We start from the raw sequence: 25,423 nt of genomic DNA on the forward strand, positions 1-25,423 counted from the left end.
CTCCTGAATAGCTGGGACTACTGGTGTGCGCCACCACGCCTGGCTAATGTTTGTGTTTTTAGTAGAGACAGGGTTTCACCATGTTGGCCAAGCTGTTCTTGAACTCCTGGCCTCAAGTGATCTGCCCACCTCAGCCTCCCAAAGTGTTGGGATTACAGGTGTGAGCCACTGCGCCCGGCCTGTTTTCCTACTTTACTTTAAAAGCTGGCTCTCCTTGTGTTGTTGAACAAGCATTTGTTGGGCCCTTACTGTGTCTCTAGAACATTTATTTGAAATCAGAAGTAGGGGTGATACCACTGTGACAAGAGTAGGTTTTTAAAACTTTGCATAAAACAGCAAGAGGGACTCAACACGTTGTGTTATGTTTTTGTACCAAAACAGTAGTGTTTATATTTCTTGGCAATAAAATCATTTTTAGAAATAAACTGCAAATACTCATTCAGAAGCCAATGGATGATCTTCAGCACATTGCAGTTATTTCAGAATTCGGCCTACATGCTTAATTCGATCACTCTGCTTCACTCTCAAACTTTCACTGTAGGCATTGCTTCCCCACTCAAACCTTTGGGAGTTTCCCATTTGCCTGAAGGATGAAATTGAAGTGGCTCTAGCCACCTTTCAGCCTTTTCACACACTGCCGAGCCAGGTTGCTCATGCTGCTTCTGTTCTTGCAGATGCTCCCCACCTGCCCCCCTCTGCTTGCTTGGAATGCCTTGCACTTCCTGCTGCTTAGCCAAATCCAACACAACTCCATGCTCCATTCTCCCCGACCTCCCTATGACCTCTCCCTCCTCTCATTCCAGCAGCTACTGCCAGGATTGCTTGTTTCGTATTTTACATTATTTGTATTTATTTATTTTTTGAGACAGAGTCTCACTCTGTCGCCCAGGCTGGAGTGCAGTGGCGCGATCTCAGCTCACTGTAACCTCCGCCTCCTGGGTTCAAGTGATTTTTCTGCCTCAGCCCCCTGAGTAGCTGGGATTATAGTCACGCACCACCACACCTGGCTAATTTTTTATATTTTTGGTAGAGACGTGGTTTCACCATATTGGCCAGGCTGGTCTTGAACTCCTGACTTGAAGTGATCTGTCGGCCTCAGCCTCCCAAAGTGCTGGAATTACAGGCGACCAGCCAGAATTAGTTTAAGAAGTGCATGTCAGTGAGCCCTTGTGTTTTGCAAAGCATGAAATAAAATCCATGGTTTATTAAACTGAAATAAAGAAGGGAACTGTCTATTCTTTTAATGAAAGCAGAAGACACGTGAAAGATTGTGTTATAAAGTGAAGTTTTGGCCGGGCATGGTGGCTCACGCCTGTAATCCCAACATTTTGGGAGGCTGATGTGGGCAGATCACCTGAGGTCAGGAGTTCGAGACCAGTCTGGCCAACGTGGTGAAACCCTGTCTCTACTAATACTCCAAAAATTAGCCATGGTGGCAGGTGCCTGTAGTCCCAGCTACTTGGGAGGCTGAGGCAGGAGAATCGCTTGAACCTGGGAGGCAGAGGTTGCAGTGAGCCGAGATCACACCATTACACTCTAGCCTGAGCTATAGAGCAAGACTCTGTCTCAAAAAAATAAATAATAAACTGAATTTTTGTAAATAAGTATCTGGTGAGGACCACTGTAAACTGCAGGAGGATAGGAGATTAGCATATCTGGCTCCTTGAGACCCATAACTATATTTTATTTAGAATTATCTCTCTGGTACTTCACACCATGTCACAAATTAGGTAATACACATAGTGGAATGAATTAGCAAATGATGAGTGCATTTTAACCATCAGAGGATGAGATGGGTGCCCTTGGGGGGTGATGAGTGCTCCCTCCCAGAAGTGCCAGGCGTGGTCTGGCCAACCAGCGAGGCAGTGGCTGAGCTGGCTTCAATGTCTTTCCAATCCTGGCAGTCAGTTCTATGAAATTCAATGAGTATTTAAAATGTCTTGTTGGATGGTTTGAAAAAAAAAAAAATCACCCCTGGATTTATCAGCTTAGCAAGTTTGCATCCTTGCCTCTTTAATGGATATTTGGCTTTCAACTGCAAGCTGAGAATGGTACACTGCCGAATAAATGGTCCTACTCAACTGCAAGAAAACAAGTCAGAAGATTTCTGGGGGTGGGGTGGGGGTGGAATAACTTTTCTCTAGTAACTGTAACCAACACAGATGTGGGCTGTCTTTGGAGCCAAAAGACATCACATTTCTTCTTTTCTATGCATTAGTTCTGTCATTTTGGGCAAGTTACTTAATCTCTCTGGGCCTCCATTTCATCATCTTCAAGACTGAGATACTTACTTTTTTTTTCTCTTTTGAGGCATAGCCTTGCTCTGTCACCCAGGCTGGAGTGCAGTGGCACAATCTCATCTCACTGCAATCTCCATCTCCCGGGCTCAAGCCATTCTCCTGCCTCAGCTTCCCAAGTAGCTGGGATTACAGGCATCCACCACCACACCTGTCTAATTTTTTTTGGTATTTTTAGTAGAGACAGGGTCGCACCACGTTGACCAGGCTGGTTTCAAACTCCTGATCTCAAGTGATTTGCCCACCTCGGGCTCCCAAAGTGCTGGGATTATAGGCATGAGCCACCACACCTGGGCGAGATACTTACTTTTATGCAGGACTGTTGTGAGGATAAAATCAGGTAATGTGGAAAAGCACCTAGCACAAAATCAGAAACTGTAGGCTTGCAATATGATAGCTCTTATGCTCACACATTCCCTTGTGGTTGGCTAAATCCCTAGTAATAAACTTTCACATTCATGTGGCGGTTCGCATTTTACAGAATGTTGTTACAGACATTATTACCTCACTTGATCTTTAAAATAACCCAGTGAAGTAGCACAAAGATTACTACTCTTATGTTATCAGTGAGAGAGGTCGAGGAACTTGCCTACATAATACATACATTAATATATAATACATTACATAATACATGACATTACAGAATGATGGCCAACATCGGGTTTCCTCATTCCAAATTCACACTCGTTCTAGTTTACCTGTTGCTGCAATGGCTAGTGATGGGGTTCCTCAGATTTCCTTAATTTATCCAGCAAATTTTTTTTTCAGAGACAGGGTCTCACTCTGTCACCCAGGCTGGAGTGCAGTGGCATGGTCATGGTTCTCTGCAGCCTTGGCCTCCTGGGCTCAAGAGATCCTCCCGTCTCAGTAATCCCCAAAGTGCTGGGATTACAAGTGTGAGCCACTGCACCTGACCTATCTAGCAAATATTTATTGCAACTCAAGTGACTGAGCTGGAGATTTGTCCTGTTTGTGCTGTCCTTGGTTGATTAGCATAGTACTTGGTATAGAATAGTTATTCGATAAATACTTGAGGAATGAATGAATAGATTAAACCAATTTTCCGAGTCTTTTCGATAGAGTACCTTGATTCTGCTAAATAGGCAAGAACACTTGCAGGGGATAAAGAGAGATTGGCTGTTGGGAGAAGCCAGGAGCTGACAGCTGCAGAGAGAAGCTGATGAAGTCAGTTACACGCAACAACACGGATGATTCTCAGAATAATCGTGCTGAGCAAAAGAAGCCAGACCAAGGGCAGTACGTGCTGCATGATTCCCTTTGTGTAACATTACAGAGGGCTGGGCACAGTGGCTCACGCCTATAATCCCAGCACTTTGAGAGGCCAAGGCAGAAGGATTGCTTGAACCCAGGAGTTCGAGACCAGCCTAGGTAATACGGTGAAACCCCATCTCTACAAAAAAATACAAAAATTAGCCTGGCATGGTGGCCTACACCTGTGGTCCTAGCTACTCAGGAGGCTGAGGGGGGAGGATCTCCTGAGCCTGGGGAGGTTGAGGCTACAGTGAGTCATGATGGTGCCACTGCACTACAGTCTGGGTGACAGAGTGAGACCCTGTCTCAAACAAAAAAATTACAGAAAACGCAAACCTTAGTGACAGAAAGTAGTTCAGTGGTTGCCTTGGGGTGGGACCAGGTGGGTAGGGAGGGAGGAATTTCAAAGGAGCAGGAGGAAGTGTGTGGAAGTGATGGGTGTGCTCCTTGTCTTGATGGTGGTGATGGTCTCTTCAGTGTATAAATACGTTAAAATGTATCAAATTATATACTTTTGTGATACCCTAACTTGTATTAACTTGATTGACTCTCTCTTAGCTAAGAAAGCCAGAGGGATTCCATTTGGCTCCTTCATTTGCAAGACGTTAAGGGCTCCTTACCCACCCCCTTCCTCAAGGACTTAACTTGTGCAAGCTGACTCCCAGCACATCAAAGAGTGCAATTAGCTGATAAGGTACTGTGGCAAGCTGTGTCCGCAGTTCCCAGGAATTTGCCCGGGTGATAGTACTCTAAAGCCCCCGCGTTTGTGTCCTGCAGATAGCACCCAGAGCCCCCGCACCTGTCACCTTGTGATGGATTTAAAGCTCCCGCACCTGGAACTGTTTGTTTTCCTGTAACCATTTGTCTTTTTAACTTTTTTGCCTGTTTTACTTCTGTAAGATTGCTTCAGCTCAATTCCCCCTCCCCTTTCTAAACCAAGGTATAAAAGAAAATCCAGCCCCTTCTTTGGGGCCGAGAGAATTTTGAGCACTAGCCGTCTCTCGGTCGCCGGCTAATAAAGGACTCCTGAATTAGTCTCAAAGTGTGGTGTTTCTCTATAACTCAGTTGGTTACAACACTTTAAATATGTACAATTGTTTTGTTTTGTTTTTGAGACAAAGTCTCGCTCTGTCACCCAGGCTGGAGTGCAGTGGCATGATCTCAGATCACTGCAAACTTCGCTTCCCAGGTTCAAGTGATTCTCCTGCCTCCCGAGTAGCCGGGATTACAGACACCTGCCACCACGCCTGGCTAATTTTTGTAGTTTTATTGGAGACGGGGTTTCACCGTGTTGCCCAGGCTGGTCTCAAACTCCTGACCTCAAGTGATCCACCCGCCTTGGCCTCCCAAAGTGCTGGGATTACAGGCGTGAGCCACCATACCCAGCCTAAATATGTACAATTGATTGTATGCCAGTTACACCTCAAAAAGCTATTTGAAGAGGAAGAAGAAGAGAAAGGAGAGGAAGGAGAAGGAAAAGAAGGGGTAGGGTCTCTCCCCAGGTCCTCTCTGCTTGACCCCTCATGCACAGGTGTCCAGGCCCATAATAAGGCTGCTTCTCTGTCTCTTTAGTGAGCAACATCTTGGATGCTGGGTGGGGCAAGCATTGGCCTGGGACTCAGAAAGCCTGGGTTCCGGTCTTGGCTCTGCCACTCACCGGGCAGCAGCCTGACCACTGTTGGCCTGGACTTGCTGTGACAATACTGGTCCCTGCTGGTCCAGCCTACCCACAGCATTGACTACAGGATGGCCTAAGGGGACCCATCAGAGTGCTGCGTGAACTATGAGTGTAGGTCAAAGGGAGGAGAGTGGGAGGGGAGGCAGGGAGTGAGCCCCAACCTTCTTCACCTTCTTTCTAGCCCAGTCACAACAACAAACGCTACAATGTAACACGGGACCCCCAGCAGCTGCTGAGTTGTTTGAGCTCTATGTCCCTTTGCTAAGTGACCTCAGACTCCTGTACTACAATTTTTTTTGTGCCTGCTTGTTATCATTTATCAAGAGCTGTGTTCAGGACTCAGCCTGGATACTCACACACTGTAAGAATTTTTTTTTTTTTTTTTGAGACAGAGTGTCAGCTCCTGTTGCCCAGGCTGGAGTGCAGTGGCGCGATCTCAGCTCAGTGCAACCTCTGCCTCCTGATTTCAAGCGATTCTCCTGCCTCAGCCTCCTGAGTAACTGGGATTACAGGCATGTGTCACCACACCTAGCTAACTTTTGTATTTTTAGTAGAGATGGGGTTTTGACATGTTGGCCAGGCTGGTCTCGAACTCCTGGCCTTAGGTGATCGCCCCACCTCAGCCTCCCAAAGTGCTGGGATTACAGGCGTGAGCCACCGTGCCCAGCCAGCTATAAGATCTTGATAAGTCATGTCTCCACTCTTAGCACCTGTCAAAAATGGGATGGACTCCAAGGCTTGAGGTTTCTTCCAGCTTTTGCATTGCGGGGTTCTGTCACCCGCATGTCAGACTATTTGGCTACGCTGAGGACTGCAGATAGGGGAAGGGGAAGTGTGGCCAGTGAAAGCTGTCTCATCCCTGACTCTGAATGAATTTGAGGTATCAGGGAAATGGTGACCTTTACCACCTCCCCGCAACCCTCCCCCCAACACGTGCATATCATGGATTTATTTGTTCCTCCTCCAGTTCCTCCTGCAATGCTCCTTACTCCATTTTTGTTTTTGTTTTACTCATAAACAGCAAGTCAACATATATACTCACGTATGTTTTTAAGTTCATGCACTCAAAATCTATCACGTTAATAGGTGAAAAATCTTACCTTCCAGAAAACTTGGTCATCAAAATATTTAGCCGCATGAGGTGCTTTCCATATTTTAAGATTTAGGAGCAAACCTGTTTAAATGCATAATTTAATGTTAAAACATTTGGAGCACAGGATTTTTAATCTCAAGATTAATCGAAATATTGTGTGTCAAAACGACAGTGTCTCAACAGAAATCCTTTTTCTCCCACAATTGAAAGACAAATAAATGGAAGCCCTGTCATTCCTGGACCAGCTTAATTCTGTGACTATTTTATTTTATTTTATTTTATTTATTTTGAGACAGAGTCTCACTCTATCGCCCAGGCTGGAGTACAATGGCATGATCTCGGCTCACTGCAACCTCTGCCTCCCGGGTTCAAGCGATTCTCCTGCCTCCTTCTCCCAAATAGCTAAGATTATAGGCGCCTGCCACCACATCCAGCTAATTTGTTTGTTTGTTTGTTTGTTTTAGTAGAGATGGGGTTTCACCATGTTGGCCAGGCTGGTCTCGAACTCCCGACCTCAGGTGATCCACCCACCTCAGCCTACCAAATTGGTGGCATGAGCCACCACACCCGGCTGATTCTGTAGTTTTTTTTTTTTTTTTTTGAAAAAAAGAACTGGGAATGGCAGTGTACTGAGCAGTACATGAGAGCCACAGATCTGACGCCCTTCCCCAGATGGAGTAGAAGGGCTCCACGAAAGCTGATCCATGTAAGACATACGGGCTACTGTGGAGGGTGACTCCAATTGGGTGCTCCTATAGGTCTGTCTTCTCTGGCTCCAGTCAACTCCCGGGAACCTCAGTTTAAGATTCCATTTGTGTAGTTAGGAAAGTAGCTTATAACTTGCTTAAGTGCCTGTCCTTCCTTTTCCCCATCTTTTTAAGTGTCTTTGATTTTATTTTTTATTTTTGGAACAGGGTCTCATTCTGTTTTCCAGGCTGGAGTGCAGTGGCACAATCATAGCTCATTGCAGCCTCAAACTCCCGGGCTCAAGCAACCTTCCCACCTCAGCTTCCCAAGTAGCTGGGACCACAGGTGTGTGATACCATATCCAGCTCATTTTTTTTGTATTTTTTTGCAGAGTCAGGGTTTAACCATGTTGCCCAGGCTGGTCTTGAACGCCTGAGCTCAAGTGATCTGCCCGCCTTTGCCTTCTAAATGGCTGCGATTACAGGTGTGAGCCACTGTGCCCAACCTCCATTCCCTGTCTACTCTCTGCCCAGATAGCTTGGCCATATGTATTCCTCCAGCTTCCTGAAGCTGGCTGAATTTCACAGGACACATGGAATGAGTGCTTCCTTTCACAGGAAGCAAGGAAATGCTCCTGATAGATTTATCTGTGTATTATTAAGGATGATCAGTTCCAGTGTCCTTAACAAGAATGGGCAAGTGCTTAGTGAGATTCGTATTTCCCTTTCGTGGTGCTGCTTTTAGCTGATATTGGCATGCAGGGTACAACCAGCATGACCCAGTTAGCTTGAATTACTCAGTAATGATCTCTGGTGCCTGCATGAATTTTCCAGATAGCTGAGGCTTACTCATCACTGAGGAATATCTGTCTAAAATATATTTTGTCTTCTGAGACAACATTAAACATATTTAGACCTTTTAAAAAAAAATCAGAACCATCACTAGGAACACCCTCTTATAACGTGCCATATAACGTGGAAAAGGTGTGTAGCCGTGGAGGGTTGTTGGTCTAATCTCTCAGCAGCCCAAGCATTTTGTGTTCTTGTGTCCAGTTTAAGAGTTTCTCGGCCGGGCGCAGTGGCTTATGCCTGTAATCCCAGCACTTTGGGAGGCCAAGGTGGGCAGATCACCTGAGGTCAGGAGTTGGAGACCAGCATGACCAACATGGAGAAACCCTGTCTCTACTAAAAATACAAAATTAGCCGGGCGTGGTGGTGCATGCCTGTAATCCCAGCTACTCAGGAGGCTGAGGCAGGAGAATCGCTTGAACCCAGGAGGCGGAGGTTGTGGTGAGCCGAGATAGCGCCATTGCACTCCAGCCTGGGCAACAAGAGCAAAACTCCGTCTAAAAAAAAAAAAAAAAAAAAAAGGATTTCTCTTCCTCTGCTTGGCTCTTTGCTTTCATTTCTAACTTCTGCTGGTGTACTTTACCTCTAGAAACCTAGCCCACCTCTAATCTGCTATTTCTAATCTACTTGGGCTGAGAAACCCAATAACTATGCTTGATAGGATTGTTTCTTAAATAAGTATACACAGGCCCATAGAGGGCTCAATTAACAAGTTAAATGCTTGTCTTCTGGGAGTCCATTTGGTGCAATTTTGGCTGCTTGAGGAACTTTTTCCTCCTTCCATTGTCCAAGTTGTTTTGTTTCCTTTTTTGACACAGGGTCTTGCTCTGTTGTCCAGGCTGGAGTGCAGTGGCATGATCTCAGCTCATTGCAACTTCTGCCTCCCAAGCTCAACTGATCCTCCCATCTCAGCCTCCGGAGCAGCTGGGACTACAGTTGTACCACCACGCCTGGCTAATTTTTGTATCTTTTGTAGAGATGGGGTCTCACTATGTTGCCCTGGCTTGAACTCCTGGCCTCAAGCTATTCTCCCACCTCAGCTTCCCAAAGTGCTGGGATTACAAGTATGAGCCACCCAAGTTGTTTTTAATCACCAGTTCGCTCATGTCAAAAACAACATGTAAGGAGGAAAACTTGTTGGTCTTAACTCTTAAAGGAACAATATGATTGTCTTTTCCTCTATTCTCTTTTTTGACTCCAGTGAAGCATAAGAAAAGACCCCCGGGTACTTTGCAAGACAGAGGGCAAGTCAGCACCACTTTGAACATACGAGTGAAAACAGTGAATAGTGTGAGTCCCAGGACAGGGTTGCCAAATAAAATGCAGGATACCCAATTCATTTCGAATTTAAAAACAGACACCTTGCATTTTTGCTAAATCCGGCATCCTTTCCCAGGGTTGGATTGCCAGCTGCCACGAACTGAACGTTAACTTATGGAATTAACTCTACTCCGCCTCTGCTTCTTCACACAGACTCTGCCAAAAGCTCAGGCCAGACATTGGTATATTAAAGCAATTCTAGCGAATCTCACACTCAAAAATTACCCAGGTAACTCCAAAAAGTACCTCCATACAGTTTGTTAAAGCTGGAAGGAAGCCAGCTTAATTACTATAATCCTTTCATTTTACAGAGAAGCTAACCAAGGCTCAGAGGGAGTAAAGTGACATGCCCAACGTCACACAACTCATAGTGTCTTATGCCATTTGTCTCTTATTTGGCATTCACCTCCTGCTTAGGGACACATATATGGGTGTCTAACCAATAAAAGATGTTTGCTTGTAGAATAAAGGTGAACAGTTCTGGATGGAATGTATATTTTCTTTCTTTTTTTTTTTTTTTTTGAGACAGTCTCACTCTGTCACCTAGGCTGGACGGCAGTGGTGCAACCTCGACTCACTATAACCTCCACCTCCTGGGATCAAGCCATTCCCCTACTTCAGCCTCCCGAGTAGCTGGGACTACAGGCACATGCCACCACGCCTCGCTAATTTTTGTATTTCTGGTGGAGACAGGGTTTTGCCATGTTGGTCAGGCTGCTCTCGAACTCCTGACCTCAGGTGATCTACCTGCCTCAGCTTCCCAAAGTGCTCCCAAAGTGAGCCACTGTGCCTGCCTGAACGTGTATTTTCTTTTTTTCTTTTTTTTTAGACAGAGTCTCAGCTCACTGCAACCTCTGCCTCCCGGGTTCAAGCAATTCCCCTGCCTCAGCCTCCCAAGTAGCTGGGATTACAGGCACCCACCACCACGCCTGGCTTATTTTTAAATTTTTAGTAGAGACGGGGTTTCACCATGTTGGCCATGCTGGTCTTGAATCCTGATCTCAGATGATCTGCCCACTTCGGTCTCCCAAACTGCTGGGATTACAGGTATGAGCCACTGCACCTAGCCACATATTTTCACCTGGCATATAAGTAAAACTGGCTAATTAGCAACTCCCCTAGATTTTTTGCTTTTCTATTGTATTGCAAGAACAGAAACATACTTTTCCCCTTTGTTGAAAGATCTCCAGTGGCTTCCCATCTTTTATAAGCGGCTGCTCCTCGCTACCATTCTGCCCTCAACCCCTGCCGCTCCTTCTCACTCCATTCACACCAACCACACTGGTCTCCTTACTGTTCCCTCAACACACAAAGCATGCTCCTGTCTCAGGGCCTTTGCACTTGCTATCCTATTTTCATGGAATGTTCTTCCCCTAACTAAATGCATCGCATATCTCCCTCCTCTTCATTGGGGTCTCTGCTTAAAAGCTAACTACTCAGATAAGCCTTCCCTGACCACCCCCCCTAAAAGAACACCCCATCCCACATTGACTCTATGTTTCTCTAGTTTGCTCTGTCTTCACAGCCACTTCTTCCCATCTGACGTAGTAGACACTTATTTGTCTATTTGTTGCTAATACCTTCCCCCACTAGAAGGTCAATTCCATGAGGTCAGGGAATTTGTTTTGCTCACTGCTGTGTCCCCAGTGCCTGGCTCATAGTGGATATTGAATAAATATCTGTTGAATAAAATAGTATTATGGATGTCCTCAGAAATAAAAGGTAGGCTTTTGGGTGTAAGGATTTTCTCGGGCTTCTGTGCAAAACTGAGTGTGATCACCAGCCCTGGGTTCAAAAGTCTGCAACGTTGCCGCTCACCCTATTTATAACCTCAGGGATGTCCCTTCCCTGCCCTGGCCTCACAGTCCACATTAGCAGCAGGTGACCTCTAAGAACCTTTCCAATTCTGAAATTATGTGACCCTCAGGGAAGGAGATGGGGCACACAGACATCCAGCCACATGGCAGGGTGCGCTCTGGACGTGGGTGCTGTGTCCTGGCAATGGTGGAAGAAAGGTGGCCTCATACTGACCTGTCAGGAGACCAGACATGACAGCTATCGCGATGGCCAAGCTGAGTTCTCCAATGCTGACGAGGACCTGGAAGCCAATCCTAGAAATGACAAAGCAGAGGTGGTCACTTGGGCATCAGGCAGCAGAGGTCATCAGGGACAAAAAGGACTGTCGGTGTCAGTAGTGCCATTGCCAGGAAGGGCCATGAGGAAAACAAGGGTCCTCTTCCTGGCTGGCACATTCCCCTGGCATTTTCCCAAAAAGCCATGCAGACATGTGGGAGGGAGGGAGGCGAAGGAGATTCCAAGATTGTCTGTGGCTTATTTCAGTTCCCAGCACCTCATGGATAATGAACCAGACCAGGAGTCGGAAAACCCAAGCTCAAGTCCTAGCTCTGTCACTTACTAGCTGTAAGACCCTGGGCAAGTCCCTCAACCTCTCAGAGCCTCCAGTTTTCTCTCTCTCTCTCTTTTATTTTTTCTGTTGTTGTTGTTTGTGAGATGGAGTCTCACTCTGTCGTCCAGACTGGAGTGCAGTGGTCGGCTCACTGCAACCTCTGCCCCCCAGGTCCAAGCGATTCTTGTGCCTCAAGTAGCTGGGACTACAGGCATGCGCCACCATACCTGGATAATTTTTGTATTATTAATAGAGACGGGGTTTCACCATGTTGACCAGGCTGATCTCGAACTCCTGACCTCAAGTGATCTGCCCGCCTCGGCCTCCCAAAGTGCTGGGATTACAGACATGAGCCACCACGTGTGGCCAGCCCGTTTTCTCATTAGGCAATTAAAGATGAAGGTTCTATTTCTCTTGGGGCAAGGTGGGTGGGGTAGAGCTTGGCTTTCAGACCCATCTCCCCTGCCCATCCCTACCCCTTGAACATACTTCCAGGACCTCTCTCCTTCAAGGCAACCCCAGGGGTTCAATTCAAACATTAAGCTATTACGGGGGCCCTTGGATGCTGAATGTGATTGTCCCAGGGTTCAGCCTGCACCTTGACGCTGCCAGCCCCTTCACTGCAGCCCCACGGATAGTTGTACACAGCAAGCCAGTTTTTTAAGCCTTTCCTGTTTCTTGTCTCAACAGGTGGGCAGCTCATGTTCTCATTTTTGACAAAGCAAAGCTCCAAGCCTGCAGCCTCATGGGGTGGACCCCACCTTGTATGTCATTTGGTTATCTTCCCTGTCTTTACTGATTGTTCATTATAAAGTGGGAGAAATAATGACAGTCCCTACCTCATAAGATCATGGGAGAGTGGAGAGAATTAAAAAGAATTACCCGCAGACTAGAAAAATAAATTAAGGCCGGGCGTGGTGGCTCACGCCTGTAATCCCAGCACTTTGGGAGGCCGAGGCGGGCAGATCATGAGGTCAGGAGATGGAGACCATCGTGGCTAACACAGTGAAACCCCTTCTCTACTAAAAATACAAAAAATTAGCCAGGAGTGGTGGCAGGCGCCTGTAGTCCCAGCTACCCAGGAGGCTGAGGCAGGAGAACGGCGTGAACCTGGGAGGTAGAGTTTGCACTGAACTGAGATCACGCCACTGTAGTCCAGCCTGGGCAACAGAGCAAGACTCCATCTCAAAAAAAAAAAAGAAAGAAAGAAAAGAAAAATAAATTAAAAAGATAAAAAGAGTTGCCACCCTGCTGCTCATGTAGGGAGTGCAGATGTCAACAACCACCTGCCCAACCATTCAGGCAGCCATCCCCCCTTCCGTGTGGCAAGCTCCAGGCCCTCATCTTTGCCATCTTTGTATATCTTCAATAGTTTGCTTCCTCCCCAGCTCCAAACACAGTTCAGGTTATCAAAACCTCAGGGAAATGTTTGCTGAATGACTGAAAAATGGAGTCAATTACTCAATTCATTGATCTAATAATAAGTGATTTTTAGAAAAAAATTCAGGGGGACATATGCATGACCTTGCAAAAAAATTTTTTTTTTTTTGAGATGGAGTCTTGCTGTGTCACCAGGCTGGAGGGCAGTGGCGTGATCTCAGCCTCCTGAGTAGCTGAGACTACAGGCAAGAGCCACAGCACCCAGCTAATTTTTTGTATTTTTAGTAGGCACAGGGCTTCACCATGTTGGCCAGGATGATCTCAATCTCTTGACCTTGTGATCCGCCAGCCTCAGCCTCCCAAAGTGCTGGGATTACAGGTGTGAGCCACCGCGCTGGCTGCAAAAATTCTTAAACAGGACATAAAAGAACTAAACATAAAGGGAACAATGATAAATTGGGCTATATTAAAATAAAGAACCTCTCTTGTTCAAAAGACACCATTAAGAAAGTAAAAGGTGGGCTGGGCATGGTGGCTCACACCTGTAATCCTGGCACTTTGGGAGGCCAAGGTGGGCGGGCCAAAGTTGAGGCCAGGAGTCCAAGATCAGCCTGTCCAACATGGCAAAACCCTGTCTCTACCAAAAATTATTTTGTCTATACAAAAGTTTGCTGGGCATGGTGGCATGCACCTGTAATCTAAGCTACTCAGGAGGATAAAGTATGAGAATTGCTTGAACCTGGGAGGCAGAGGTTGTAGTGAGCTGAGATAGCACCACTGCATTCCAGCCTGGGTGACAGAAGGAGACTCTGTTTCAAAAAGAAAGAAAGAAGGAAAAAGGTAACGCACAAAGTGGGATTCATATCCAGGATACGTAAGGAATTCCTACAAATCAATAAGAAAAAGACAGAACACCACAATAGAAAATGGGCAAACTAACTTAAATAGACATTTCACAAGAAAAGATATTCAACTGTCCAAAAAGCATATTAAAAGTGCTCCATTTAGTTAGTTATTGGAGATATCAAAATTTAAACAATAGGTTTGATTGCTAAATGACTAATCAAACAGAAGGAAAACACCAAGTGTTGGCAAAATGTGGAGTAAAAGGAGCTTCTATACACTACTGGTGATTAGATTGGTGCAAACTACTAGAGAAAATTGTTTAGCAGTAGCCACTAAAGCTGACTGTGTGAATACTGTATAATTCAACAATTTCACTTCTAGGCATATAATCAACAGAAGTGCATTCGTGTGCTCCAAAAATAAAAGTGCTAGAATGTTCATAGGAGCAATACTAGAATATTCATAATAGCTCCAAACTGGAAACTACCCGAATCCTCCTCAATAATGGATAAATAAATTCTGCTGCATTCACACAATGGAACACTTGTTCCAACTATCTTTTCTTAGATTCTCTATTTGCCTATCTGGCGTTCATTTATGACAGGGCCACACTAATGGCCAAAGTTGTTTATCTCGTTTTCTTGCAAGTCAGCTTTCTCAGGCATGGGAAACTCATATTATAAACCCCTCAGCTACAAATTCTAACATATGTGTTTTCACTTCCTGCCCATTAGTGGATGCCCTCACCCAGTTACTCTCCCACCACTCTTTTTCATAAAGGCATAGTCCCAGTTCCCCCTCTCTTTCTGCTGCCTGGTCCCTGGATGATACAGTTTTGTGTGGCCCTGCATGACGTGTTCTGCCTCTTGTTTACAGGGGAACTGTGAACAACAAAACTTTCCCTCCAATAATACTGGAAGAAAATGCCACTCAGTCACCTTTATAAATTAAGACCCAAGCATGACAGAACACTATATCCCACTGGAAAAAGGGTACAGCAATGCTTAACAACCTGGATGAATCTCACAACTACAATGTTGAGTAAAAGAAGCATACAAAAGCACAGACTTACTGTATGATTCCATGTATATTATCTCAGTTCATTTTCTATTGCTATAACAGAATACCACAGAGTGGGTAATTTATAAAATAAGTATATATAGCTCATGGTTCTGGAGGCTGGGAAGTCCAAGAGCATGCTGCTGGCATCTGTTGAGGACCTTCTTGCTGTGCCATAACATGGCAGAGGGTATCACATGGCAAGAGGGCAAGAGCATGTCAGCTCAGGTCTCTCTTCCTCTTGTAAGCCACTAGTTTCATCACAGGGGCCCCACCCTGATGACTTTATCTAATCCTAGTTACCTCCCAAAGGCCTCACCTCCAATTTCATCAACATATGAATTTGGAGATTAAGTTTCCAACACATGAAATTTGAGGGATGCATTCAAACCATAGCATTCTGCCCCAGCCCCCAAAATGCATGTCCTTCTTACATGCAAAATTCACCCCAAGAGCACCAAAGTTTTTTTTTTTTTTTTTTTTTTTTTTTAGAGATGGGATTTTGCTCTATCATCCATGCTGGAATGCAGTGGCATGATCATAGCTCACTGCAGCCTCAAACTCCTGGGCCCAAGTAATCCTCCTGTCTCAGCCTCCTGAGTAGCTAGGACTACAGATGTGTGCCACCATATCCAGCTAAGTTTAATTTTATTTGTAGAGACAGAGTCTCACTCTGTTGCCCTGGCTGGAATGCAGTGGCATGACCATAGCTCACTGCAGCCTCAAACTCCTGGGCTCAAGTGATCCTCTCACCTCAGCCTCCTGAGTAGCTAGAGTTACAGGCACATGCCACAATACCTGGCTAATTTTTTTATTTTTATTTTTTGTAGAGACAGGTCTCACTATGTTGCCCAGGCTGGTCTTGAACTCCTGGGCTCAAGCAATCCTCCCACCTCAGCCTCCCAAATCACTGGGATAACAGGCATGAAACACCACACTTAGACAACCCCCAAAGTCTTAACTTGTTCCAGCACCAACTCAAAAGTCCAAAGTCCATGGTCTCATCTAAATCAGATGTGGGTGAGACTTAAGGTACAATTCATACTATGGGAGATTCCCTCTGGCTGTAAGCCTGTAAAGTCAAAACAAGTTATTGACTTCCAAAATACAACAGTGGAACAGGCATAGGACAGACATTCCCATTATAAAAGGAAAAAGAGGCAAGGGAAAAAGGGTAACTGGTTCCAAGAAAATACAAAACCCAACATAGAAAACAACATTAAACCTTAAACCTTCAGAATGATCTTTTACTCTGTGTGCCACCTCCTGGACACACTATGGAATTTGGACCCCCGAAGCTTCCGGGAGCTCTGCCCCTGTGGTTTTGCTGGGCTCTGCCCATGTTGCAGTTTGCACAGGTTGGAGTCTCATGCCTGCAGTTCTCCCAAGCTGGCACTGCACTATGATAGCTCTACTTTTCTGGGGTCTTGGTGGTGGCCCCACCCTTGTAGCTCCACTAGACCCTGCTCTACTGGGGGCTCTCTGGGGTGGCTGTTCACAGGACCCTTTGAAATGTAGGTGGAAGAAGGCATGCCCCCTCAGCTTTTGCATTCTGCACACCTGCAAAATTAGTGCCATGTGTATGCTGCCAAGGTTTATGACTTTTACCTTCCACATCACAACTGTGGCCACTTGAGCCACAGCTGGGATGGCTGAGGAATGCTGCACCAGAAATGCGGGGAGCCGAGACCCAAGGCAGCCCTGGGCAGCAGCTGGTCATTCCAAACCATTCTGCCCTCTTAGAGCTCTAGGCCAATAATGGGAGGGGCAGTCTTGCAGATCTCTGAAATGGCTTTGGAGTTTTTCTCCCTTGTCCTGATGAACAGCCTCTGTCTTTGTTCTATGTGTACTAATTTTCTTTCTTCCTTTTTTTTTTTTTTTTTTGAGACGGAGTCTTGCTCTGTCGCCCAGGCTGGAGTGCAGTGACGTGATCTCGGCTCACTGCAAGCTCTGCCTCCCGGGTTCATGCCATTCTCCTGCCTCAGCCTCCCAAGTAGCTGGGACTACAGGCGCCCGCCACCACGCCTGGCTAATTTATGTGTACTAGTTTTCTTATCAATCGGTAGCTTGGTCACACTCTCAGTTTTCTCGGCTGAAAATGTTCTTTCATTCTCTACAACATGGCTGAACTACGGATTTTCTGCCTTCCATAAAAGACTCTGGCACAGACAAAGTTCAGCTAAGATCTTTGCTTCTTTATAAAAAGGATGACCTTTGCTCCAGTTTCCAACACGTGGTTCTTCAGTTCCATCTGAGACCTCATCAGAATGGCCTTTACCAGCCATATTTCTATCAGCATTCTGATCTCAACGACTTAAGTAACCATTAAGAAGTTCCAGACTTTCCCTAGTTCTGGGGTCTTCTTTTAAGCCCTCACCAGAACTGCAGAACTGTCTTTAATTCTCCATTCTTTTTCTTTTTCTTTTTTTTTTTTTGAGATGGAGTTTTGCTCTTGTTGCCCAAGCTGGAGTGCAATGGCACGATCTCAGCTCACTGCAACCTCTGCCTCCTGGGTTCAAGTGATTCTCCTGCTTCAGCCTCCTGAGTAGCTGGGATTACAGGCGTGCGCCACTACACCCAGCTAATTTTTTGTATTTTTGGTAGAAACAGCATTTCACCATGTTAGCTAGGCTGGTCTCCAACTCCTGACCTCAGGTGATTCACCTGCTTCGGCCTCCCAAAGTGCTGGGATTATAAGCCTGAGCCACCATGCCTGGCCTAATGCTCCATTCTTGACAATACAGACTTTTTCTAGCCTCTTCCTCAAAACTCTTCCAACCTATTCCCATCACCCCGTTCCAAAGCCACTTCCACATTTTCAGGAATCTGTTACAGTAAAAACTCTACTTCTTGCATTAATTTTCTTTTTTTGTTCATATTCTGTTGCTATGACAAAATATCAAACTGGGTGATTATAAAGAAAATAAATTGATTTAGCTCACAGTTCTACAGGCTGGGAAGTCCAAAAGCATGGTGCCACCATCTGGTGAGGGCCTTCTTGCTGCACCATAACATGGAGAAGTCATCACACAGTGAGAGGGCAAGAGCATGCCAGCTCAGATTTCTCTTTCTCTTCTTATAAGTCACCAGTGCCATCATACCTCACCCCATGACTTTATCTAATCCTAATTACTTCCCAAAGGCCCTTCCTCCAAATGCCATCAACATATGAATTGAAGGATTAAGTTTCCAGCACATGAAATTTGGGGGACACATTCAAACCATTACATATATAATGTACAAAAACAGACAAAACTGACTGATGCTGTTAGAAGTCAGGTTAGTGGTTATCCTGGAATGAGACAAGAAGAGGTTCTGGGTGTTGGTTATGTGGAGATATCAGAAGATTCATCAAATGGTACTTGTATGATATTTGCACTTTTCTGGATATAGCTTATACTATATAAGTTGGGTTTTTGTTTTTGTTTTTTTTTTTTTAAATAATAAGTGGCAGAATAGAGGATAAACCCAAACCTGCTGACTGCCACCCCACAACTCATTCTATATGATGCTGTCTGGAAAAAGAAATGAATGAAGCAGAAATCCATCACCATGATCACAGTCTCCCTGCACAGGGTCTCCCCTGGCCAGACCCTCAGCTCAACACATGTCCTCACAGCAGCCCTGTGAGTGAGCTATTAGTGTCCCTATTTCACAGAGGGCAAGTTCAGGTTAGGGAAGTGAACCAAGAATTCCAATGTTTTGTGGCTTGGACTGGGTGGCTCTTGGGATTCAAACTAGGCAGGCCTGTCCACAAAGCTTGGCCAGATGCTTCCCAGATTTCAGCATTTGAGGACAACATTCATGAATTTAGCCATACTGGCATTCCAGAGATGCTATTAAAATTTTTTTTTCTCCAAATAGACTTATTTTTACATTTAAATAAATGAATTTAAAAGAAAACTGTGTTACTAGCTTGAAATAGAAAGGAAATAGGAGGTAGCTGTAAAAAGAGATACAATGAAAACAAAATGTTGCTAAAATCTCTCCCAGATATGGCAGTCTGAGGTTTTCTCTGTTATTCAAAAGAGTGGTTAACAAGAGCTAGAAAGGTGCAGAGATTCTCAGCCCAAGTGGGGACTTTCTTTTCTCCCTGATGTAATCAAAGGACTGAGAATTGAAAAAGAGTATCTGCAACTGCATGATTCAATGCCATTTCAGTGTGCCTTCCCATCACTGAAAAATCCCACAGTTTGTGGGAAATGCTCCATCCTGGTTCTGATCACAGCATCTGACTCAATCACATACGCTCATCTGAATAGGAAATTGGGAAATACTGTTTGTGGAATTAATGCAAAGTCAACTGACTTGCCCAATGCCATCAAGTAGCTAATCCACAGTTCCCATTAAGTGTTGTGACTTTGCGCTTAATCCTCTCTCCATCTTTCCATTACATAGAGATGTCCCCATACTGATGCAGCATGAGTCCTCATAAAGAACGGGGCTATGTTCTCTTGCTAAATCTGCACAGCAACTCTGTGACATTGGTCTTATTTTCCCATTTTACAGATAGAAAACTGAGATTTAGAGAGTTTGAGTACCAGGACTAAGGCTGCATGACTGGCTTCACCACTGGTGAAGCCCACGCCTTTTACTCTCAGCAAACCAAAGGTTTCCGGAAGAGAGATCATCACTGTCACTATGCCCTTCCCTTTGTGTGGGTCCTGCAAAGGCAAGAGGATAACTGCTTCTTGGTCCTCAACTCACTCACCCTGATGAGAGTTGACTTGCAGGGATGTGCTGGAGCCAGTTCCCATAGGCTCAGTGGGCTGATTGTTCTCATCTCTTCCCAAGTCCATGTGTAGTGATGTCTCCTTGACAGCTTGAACTCAGTCATGCAGGAAGCGTTTGTACCATAGAAATTGCAAGTGCTACCAATCAAAGCTTTATTTTCTTGGAAAGCCAGTTGTTAAGTTAATCCTTTACCAGAAAACCACTGATTGGCTTTTTCTTTTTTGGCTATAGGTCAGTGGTTCTAAAACTTGAGCTTGCAAGAGAACACTTGTGGGGCTTGTTCAAACATGGACTGATCGGTCCCACCCCCAGATTTCTAACTGGGTAGGTCTGGGGTGGGGCCGTAGGTAGGGCTCGCATTTCTAACAAGTTTCCAGGTGACACAGGTGCTGTGGAGAACCAATGCTTCCAGAGAATCACAGAATCACGGAATTGGGAATCTAGGCAGCCCACAAGCAGAATTTAGCCACACAGTGTTACTAACAATCTTGAATTTTCTGCCAGTACTTGGGAGAGCACATGCAAAACTCTAGATTTTGAGCTCTTCAGAAGTCACTGGATCTGGCAACACTGAGCCTGGGTCCCTGGACTGTGATGGTGGGTGCAAGCTGAAGAGCTCCCTTCCTTCACTGGCTTTTTTTTTTTTCTAACTTCCCCTGCCTGTTCTCTACAGGCATGTGAGTAGGACCTTGCTAGGTCAAGTCCTCATCTTACAAAGGGGAACTCTCAGGCCCAGAGAGAGGAAAGGTTCCGCTTAGAATTGCACAGTTATTAAGACAGTGGCAGACACATCACTGGAACCCATTACAGAGGCACCTTCCTTCACACAGGTCATCCCCTCCTCATCCCAAGCAAGGATGTCTCACCCACTGATATGTTATCCCTATAATTTGGGGCTATGGTTGTCTCTGTAGAAGGCATCCAAGAACCGGAAGGAACCCCAGCGCCTCCATGATTTCTCTGAGACACGTCCAAACACATCAGCTCCTCATTACCTGCTTCAGCCATTTTTACAGCCAGGTTCCAGCCGAGTGACCTTGGGCAGATAACTTCTCTTAAATGTCATTTCTTAGAGTCTGAGAATACCTCAGTAGGCGGTTGTGAGAATTCAAGGAGATAATGCATATAATGGTTTCTAGCACAATGCCCAACACTTTTAAAGCAGTCAATAACAGTAGTAAATGTTATCAGTGAATATGATTATCATCATGCTATCAGTTCATCTCTAAAAATCTATCCCTGTATCGTGCCCGATTCACTTTTTCATTTTATATAAGCCATGTCCAGAAAATATTCACACTACATCCAGGAAGTAATGGCTAGGGCTCTGGTGTGTCAAACTGACCATTGCTGTCCACTGTCTAGGGGCCACAGGACCTACCTCTGGTCTGGAGGCCCACATTCCCACCTCACAGTGAGACCTCAGCCAAGGCCCACCCCTCTCTGGGCCTCAGGGATGGGTTGTGCTTAGCATGTCCCTGCATTAGCTTATTAAATCCAATAGCATCCCAACAGCCCTGTGAGGGGAAATAGTATCATTATCTCCATTTACAATGGGGCGACTGAGGCTGAGAAAGGTTAAGCCGCATGCCCAGCTAGTACGCAGTGGGAGCAGGTCCACAGCAAAGCTCTGCATCATGACCTGAACCACAGTGTCAATTGGCTTGGGCCTATTTGACCTGCTCTGTGTTTGTGGGGTCACAAAAGATTTTGCGTCTTTGTCCTATACCTAGGTGGTCCTATTTGGAAAGAAGAGGTGGCCTGGAGAGGTGATAAATCCATCCAAGGTAGGGGCTGGACAGAATTTCTGAATAAATCAGCCAACAAATATTCACCGAAGCCTACTGAGCACCTGGCCCTGAATGCACACGCCCCAGCTAAGGACTCTGCACACATTTCTTCCTGAGTTGGAGGGGAGTGTTAAGGGGATGGGGGTAAGCCCAGTGACCCACATGCCATTGCCGGCTCCGACGGTAAGAAGCAGCACCAGCACAATGCAGGTGGTCTCTCCAAGCAGACCCAGCAAGCTGAAGTTGTAGCCCATGACGGAGATGTGGTGAATCCCCAGCACTCGGTTAAAACACACCTGTGGACAAGTGTTATTATAAGCAGATTGGCAGGTGAGACCCGTATTCCCTACCCACCCCTTTCACACACCCTTGGTATCCGGGGCCACCAAATGGGGATGGGCACTAAGGCTCACCTCAAAGAAGCCCTTCTCAGACTTGAATGTGCACTCACATCATCGGGGAGTTTGTTGAAATGAAGAGTTGGCTTTAGTGGACGTGGGGTGGGGTCTAAGAGCATTTCTAACAAGGTCCCAGGTGATGTCAATGCTGCTGGTCTATGGACCACACTATGAGTAGCAAGGGTCTAGTGTAGGCACTGTTCACAATTTCAGCTAATAATTCCTTGTGGTGGGGGCTGCCCTGTGCACTGTAGGATGTTAAGCAGCATCCCTGGTCTCTCCCCACAAGCTGCCAGTAGCAGCCCTCACCCCACTGTGTCAACCAAGAACGCCTCCAGACATTGTCAGATGTCCCCTGGGGGGTGACCAAGACCCACTGGTCTAGCCCAAATTTAAGCACCATCCCAAAGACAACACAGCTGCTTAGAAACAAAGCATGAGGCCACACCTCCAGATCCCTACTCAGTAATCCTTCCTCCCCATCACTCAGCCCCCCACACAGCCGTGAGCCAGCAGATGTGAACACATATGCAAATTCAATCAAGCTGGTTCCTTCCTTAGGATCCCCGTTAGTCTTCAGAATAAAAATCCAGGTCGGGCACGGTGGCTCATGCCTGTAATCCCAGCACTTTGGGAGGCCGACGTGGGTGGATCACCTGAAGTCAAGAGTTCAAGACCAGCATGGCCAACATGGTGAAACCCCGTCTCTACTAAAAACACAAAAAATTAGCTGGGCGTGGTGGTGGGCGCCTGTAGTCCCAGCTACTCAGGAGGCTGAGGCAGGAGAATGGTGTGAACCCGGGAGGCGGAGCTTGCAGTAAGCCGAGATGGTGCCACTGCACTCCAGCCTGGGCAAAAGAGTGAGACACCGTCTCAACAACAACAACAACAACAACAACAACAACAACAACAAACAAAACACACGCACACACGAAAATTAGCCAGGCATAGTGGTGGGCACCTGTAATCCCAGCTACTCAGGAGGCTGAGGTAGGAGAACCACTTGAATCCGGGAGGTGGAGGTTGCAGTGAGCTGAGATTGCACCACTGCACTCCAGCCTTGGTGACAGAATGAGACTCTGTCTCAAAAAATAAATAAATAAATAAATAAATAAATAAATAAAAATCCAGACTCCTCAACTAGCCCAGGAAGTGTGCCTGAGCACCTCCCATCTTTCAGGGATCTGGGTCCACCATGCTCCTGGGTGGACCCTACGCCTTTAGAATGTCTGTTTCCTGGTTGGGCCACACACTCTTCTTACCAATAAGCTTTCATACACACTGTGCCTTCTGCCTGGAATACATTCCCCATGTCTCTGCCTGGCTAATACTACTTCTCTGTCAACACTTGGCTGTCAACTGTTTCCTCTGCTCCAGGAAGCATTTCCGGACCCATCCCAGGCTAGCTCAGATGTGCCCTGTAGCTGTTCTCACACTGTATTGTGTGTATCCATTTCCCTCACTAAACTATAGCTTGAAAAGCAAGATGAGTGTTAAAACGTATGTGTTGAATGAAGGAATGATGAATGAATGAATATATGAATGAATGAGTGAATCATTTTTGAATAGTCCTGCCAGTGATGACGTCAAGGAAACAAGCTCAGGGAATGCGATGGGTGCTGAGCCTGATGGTAACTTGCTATGTGTTCTTTTTTCTGCCCTTCCTCCTTTCATTTCAGGGTTTCAAAGCCAGAGGAGATAAAAGAAATTTGTTCCCCTTGCAAAGATGAAAATCAGATTTGCCCTGGTTTTGGTCAATCGAAGTATTGATACGTTTTTCCTTATTTATTTTATTTTATTTTATTTTTTAATGACCTCCAGTTCCATCCATGTTGCTGCAAATGACAGGATTTCATTCTTTTTATGGCTAAATAATATTCCACTGTGTATATAAACCACTTTTTTTTTTTTTTAAGACAGAGTCTTGTTCTGTCGCCCAGGCTGGAGTGCAGTGGCGCGATTTCGGCTCACTGCGAGCTCTCTCTCCCAGGTTCAAGTGATTCTCGCGTCTCAGCCTCCTGAGTAGCTAAGATGACAGGTGCCCGCCAGCACGCCTGGCTAATTTTTGTACTTTTAGTAGAGATGGTTTCACCATGTTGGCCAGGCTGGTCTTGAACTCCTGACCTCAGGCCATCTGCCCGCCTCGGCCTCCCAAAGCGCGTGAGCCACTGCGCCCAGCCAGTTTTTCCTAATTTTAGGTTGAAATGGACTCCCTGAATAACCCCTGTTCATCCAAATCCAGCCTTCGAAAATCTACTCCTTTTTCCTCCATCAAGTCTTCAAACCCATGAAGATTTGTTGTCCCTAAATATTTCTCTTAGAGAAGCACATGATAACCAATTGGCTATAATGAAGTATTCTGGAATGATCAGGATTTGCTGAGTATTGGAGAAAGATCCATCCACTTAGAAGAAGAATTAAACAATCAGAAGTGGACACGACCTGGACCATCAGCCCAGCCCTCCCTCTTCTGGGTGCTGCTCCTCTCACGTCATCCACGTGGTTCCCCGGCAGCAGCCACATATGCACGATGTGCCCACCCCCAGCTGAAGACAACATTCTCCAAGTTAAACCAAAGAGCCCCTTCTCCAGAGAATTTGGGATTGGGGCCAAGAGATTCCATCCACCAGGCTGCTTTCTTGAAGCAAAAGACTACACCCCACAATGTGGGGTGAAAGAGGAGGAAGCAGGTCTATAGAGTAAGAATAAAGCAGATATTCAGGAAAAGCAAAGAAAGAAGTAAAACAGGGGCTTCTGGGCTCCCCACAACACTCCAGTCCCTGTCCTTGAGTTCTGTGACACCCCAGTAGCCTGATAACAAATTCTCCCCAATGCCCAAGCAAACTCAAATGGGCTCTGCCACCTGCTCCCCGGTATCTTAACAAATGCGCCACCGAGCCAGGATGGATCCCTCACTAGGCGTTGAAGCCAATAAGAGAATGCGCCGACACCTGCCTAATGCAGCTGTGCACTGCACAGTGGCCCATCAGGTCCCAGCGTCCTGCTGGCCTTCAGCCAAAGCAGAGGGGGTTAGTTGTCTAGTTTCTTACCCGCAGGGACTTGGCTCCCCCGATGGAGATCAGCCCAGCCACAAGACTCAGCACCATGGCAAGCCACGGAGAAGTGATCAGGTGACACGAGGTACCCACAGCCACACCTCCTGCCAACACCGCATAGTGCACATAAACCTGCAAAGAAATAGCTTGTGGGTAAAGGAAGCAAGGTAGAGAGAGAACACCATCTTGCTGCAAGTGACCAGCACGCCGGGAACAAGGCAACCCTGTAACATCCTCCCTGCTTTGCTGATCCTGAAACCACCTCTCCCCTGTGTTGGGGCTACGTGTCCTTCATCAGTGGACATGATGGGCCAGCTCACTACTGCCTCTTAGGCTCAGGGCACAGTTAGCCTGATTGTGCAGCATTTAGGGAATGAGCTGGGAAGTCCAGGTGCTCAGCATCCTAGCCACCCATCACACTCATTAGTGGTGTGTCCCTGGGCAGCGGGAAGAATGGGTTTTTGTTTTATTTTTAGAGACAGGGTCTCGCTATGTTGCCTGGGCTGGTCTTGAACTCCTGGCCTCAACCAATCCTCTTGCCTCAGCCTCCCAAAATAT

The 25,423-nt window shown here is 46.1% G+C and overlaps 1 protein-coding gene across 4 annotated transcripts in view; it reads right to left on the reverse strand.

Moving 5' to 3' along the window:
* Window positions 1-25,423, reverse strand: part of LOC117979952 (RH-like protein IC) — a 63,150-nt gene that overhangs the window by 1,937 nt on the left and 35,790 nt on the right. For 3 of the 4 annotated variants that reach the window (XM_055103849.2, XM_034958517.3, XM_055103859.2), the window contains 4 exons: window positions 24,860-24,997; window positions 21,574-21,707; window positions 11,227-11,306; window positions 6,348-6,421 (listed from right to left, as the gene is read on the reverse strand). In XM_055103849.2, coding sequence (XP_054959824.1) covers window positions 6,348-6,421; window positions 11,227-11,306; window positions 21,574-21,707; window positions 24,860-24,997 — 426 coding nt within the window. The remainder of the gene's footprint in view (window positions 1-6,347; window positions 6,422-11,226; window positions 11,307-21,573; window positions 21,708-24,859; window positions 24,998-25,423) is intronic. The other variant, XM_034958518.1, reaches the window with a different exon arrangement.

This window comes from Pan paniscus, chromosome 1, assembly GCF_029289425.2.
Source record: "Pan paniscus chromosome 1, NHGRI_mPanPan1-v2.0_pri, whole genome shotgun sequence".
Lineage (NCBI taxonomy): Eukaryota > Metazoa > Chordata > Mammalia > Primates > Hominidae > Pan > Pan paniscus.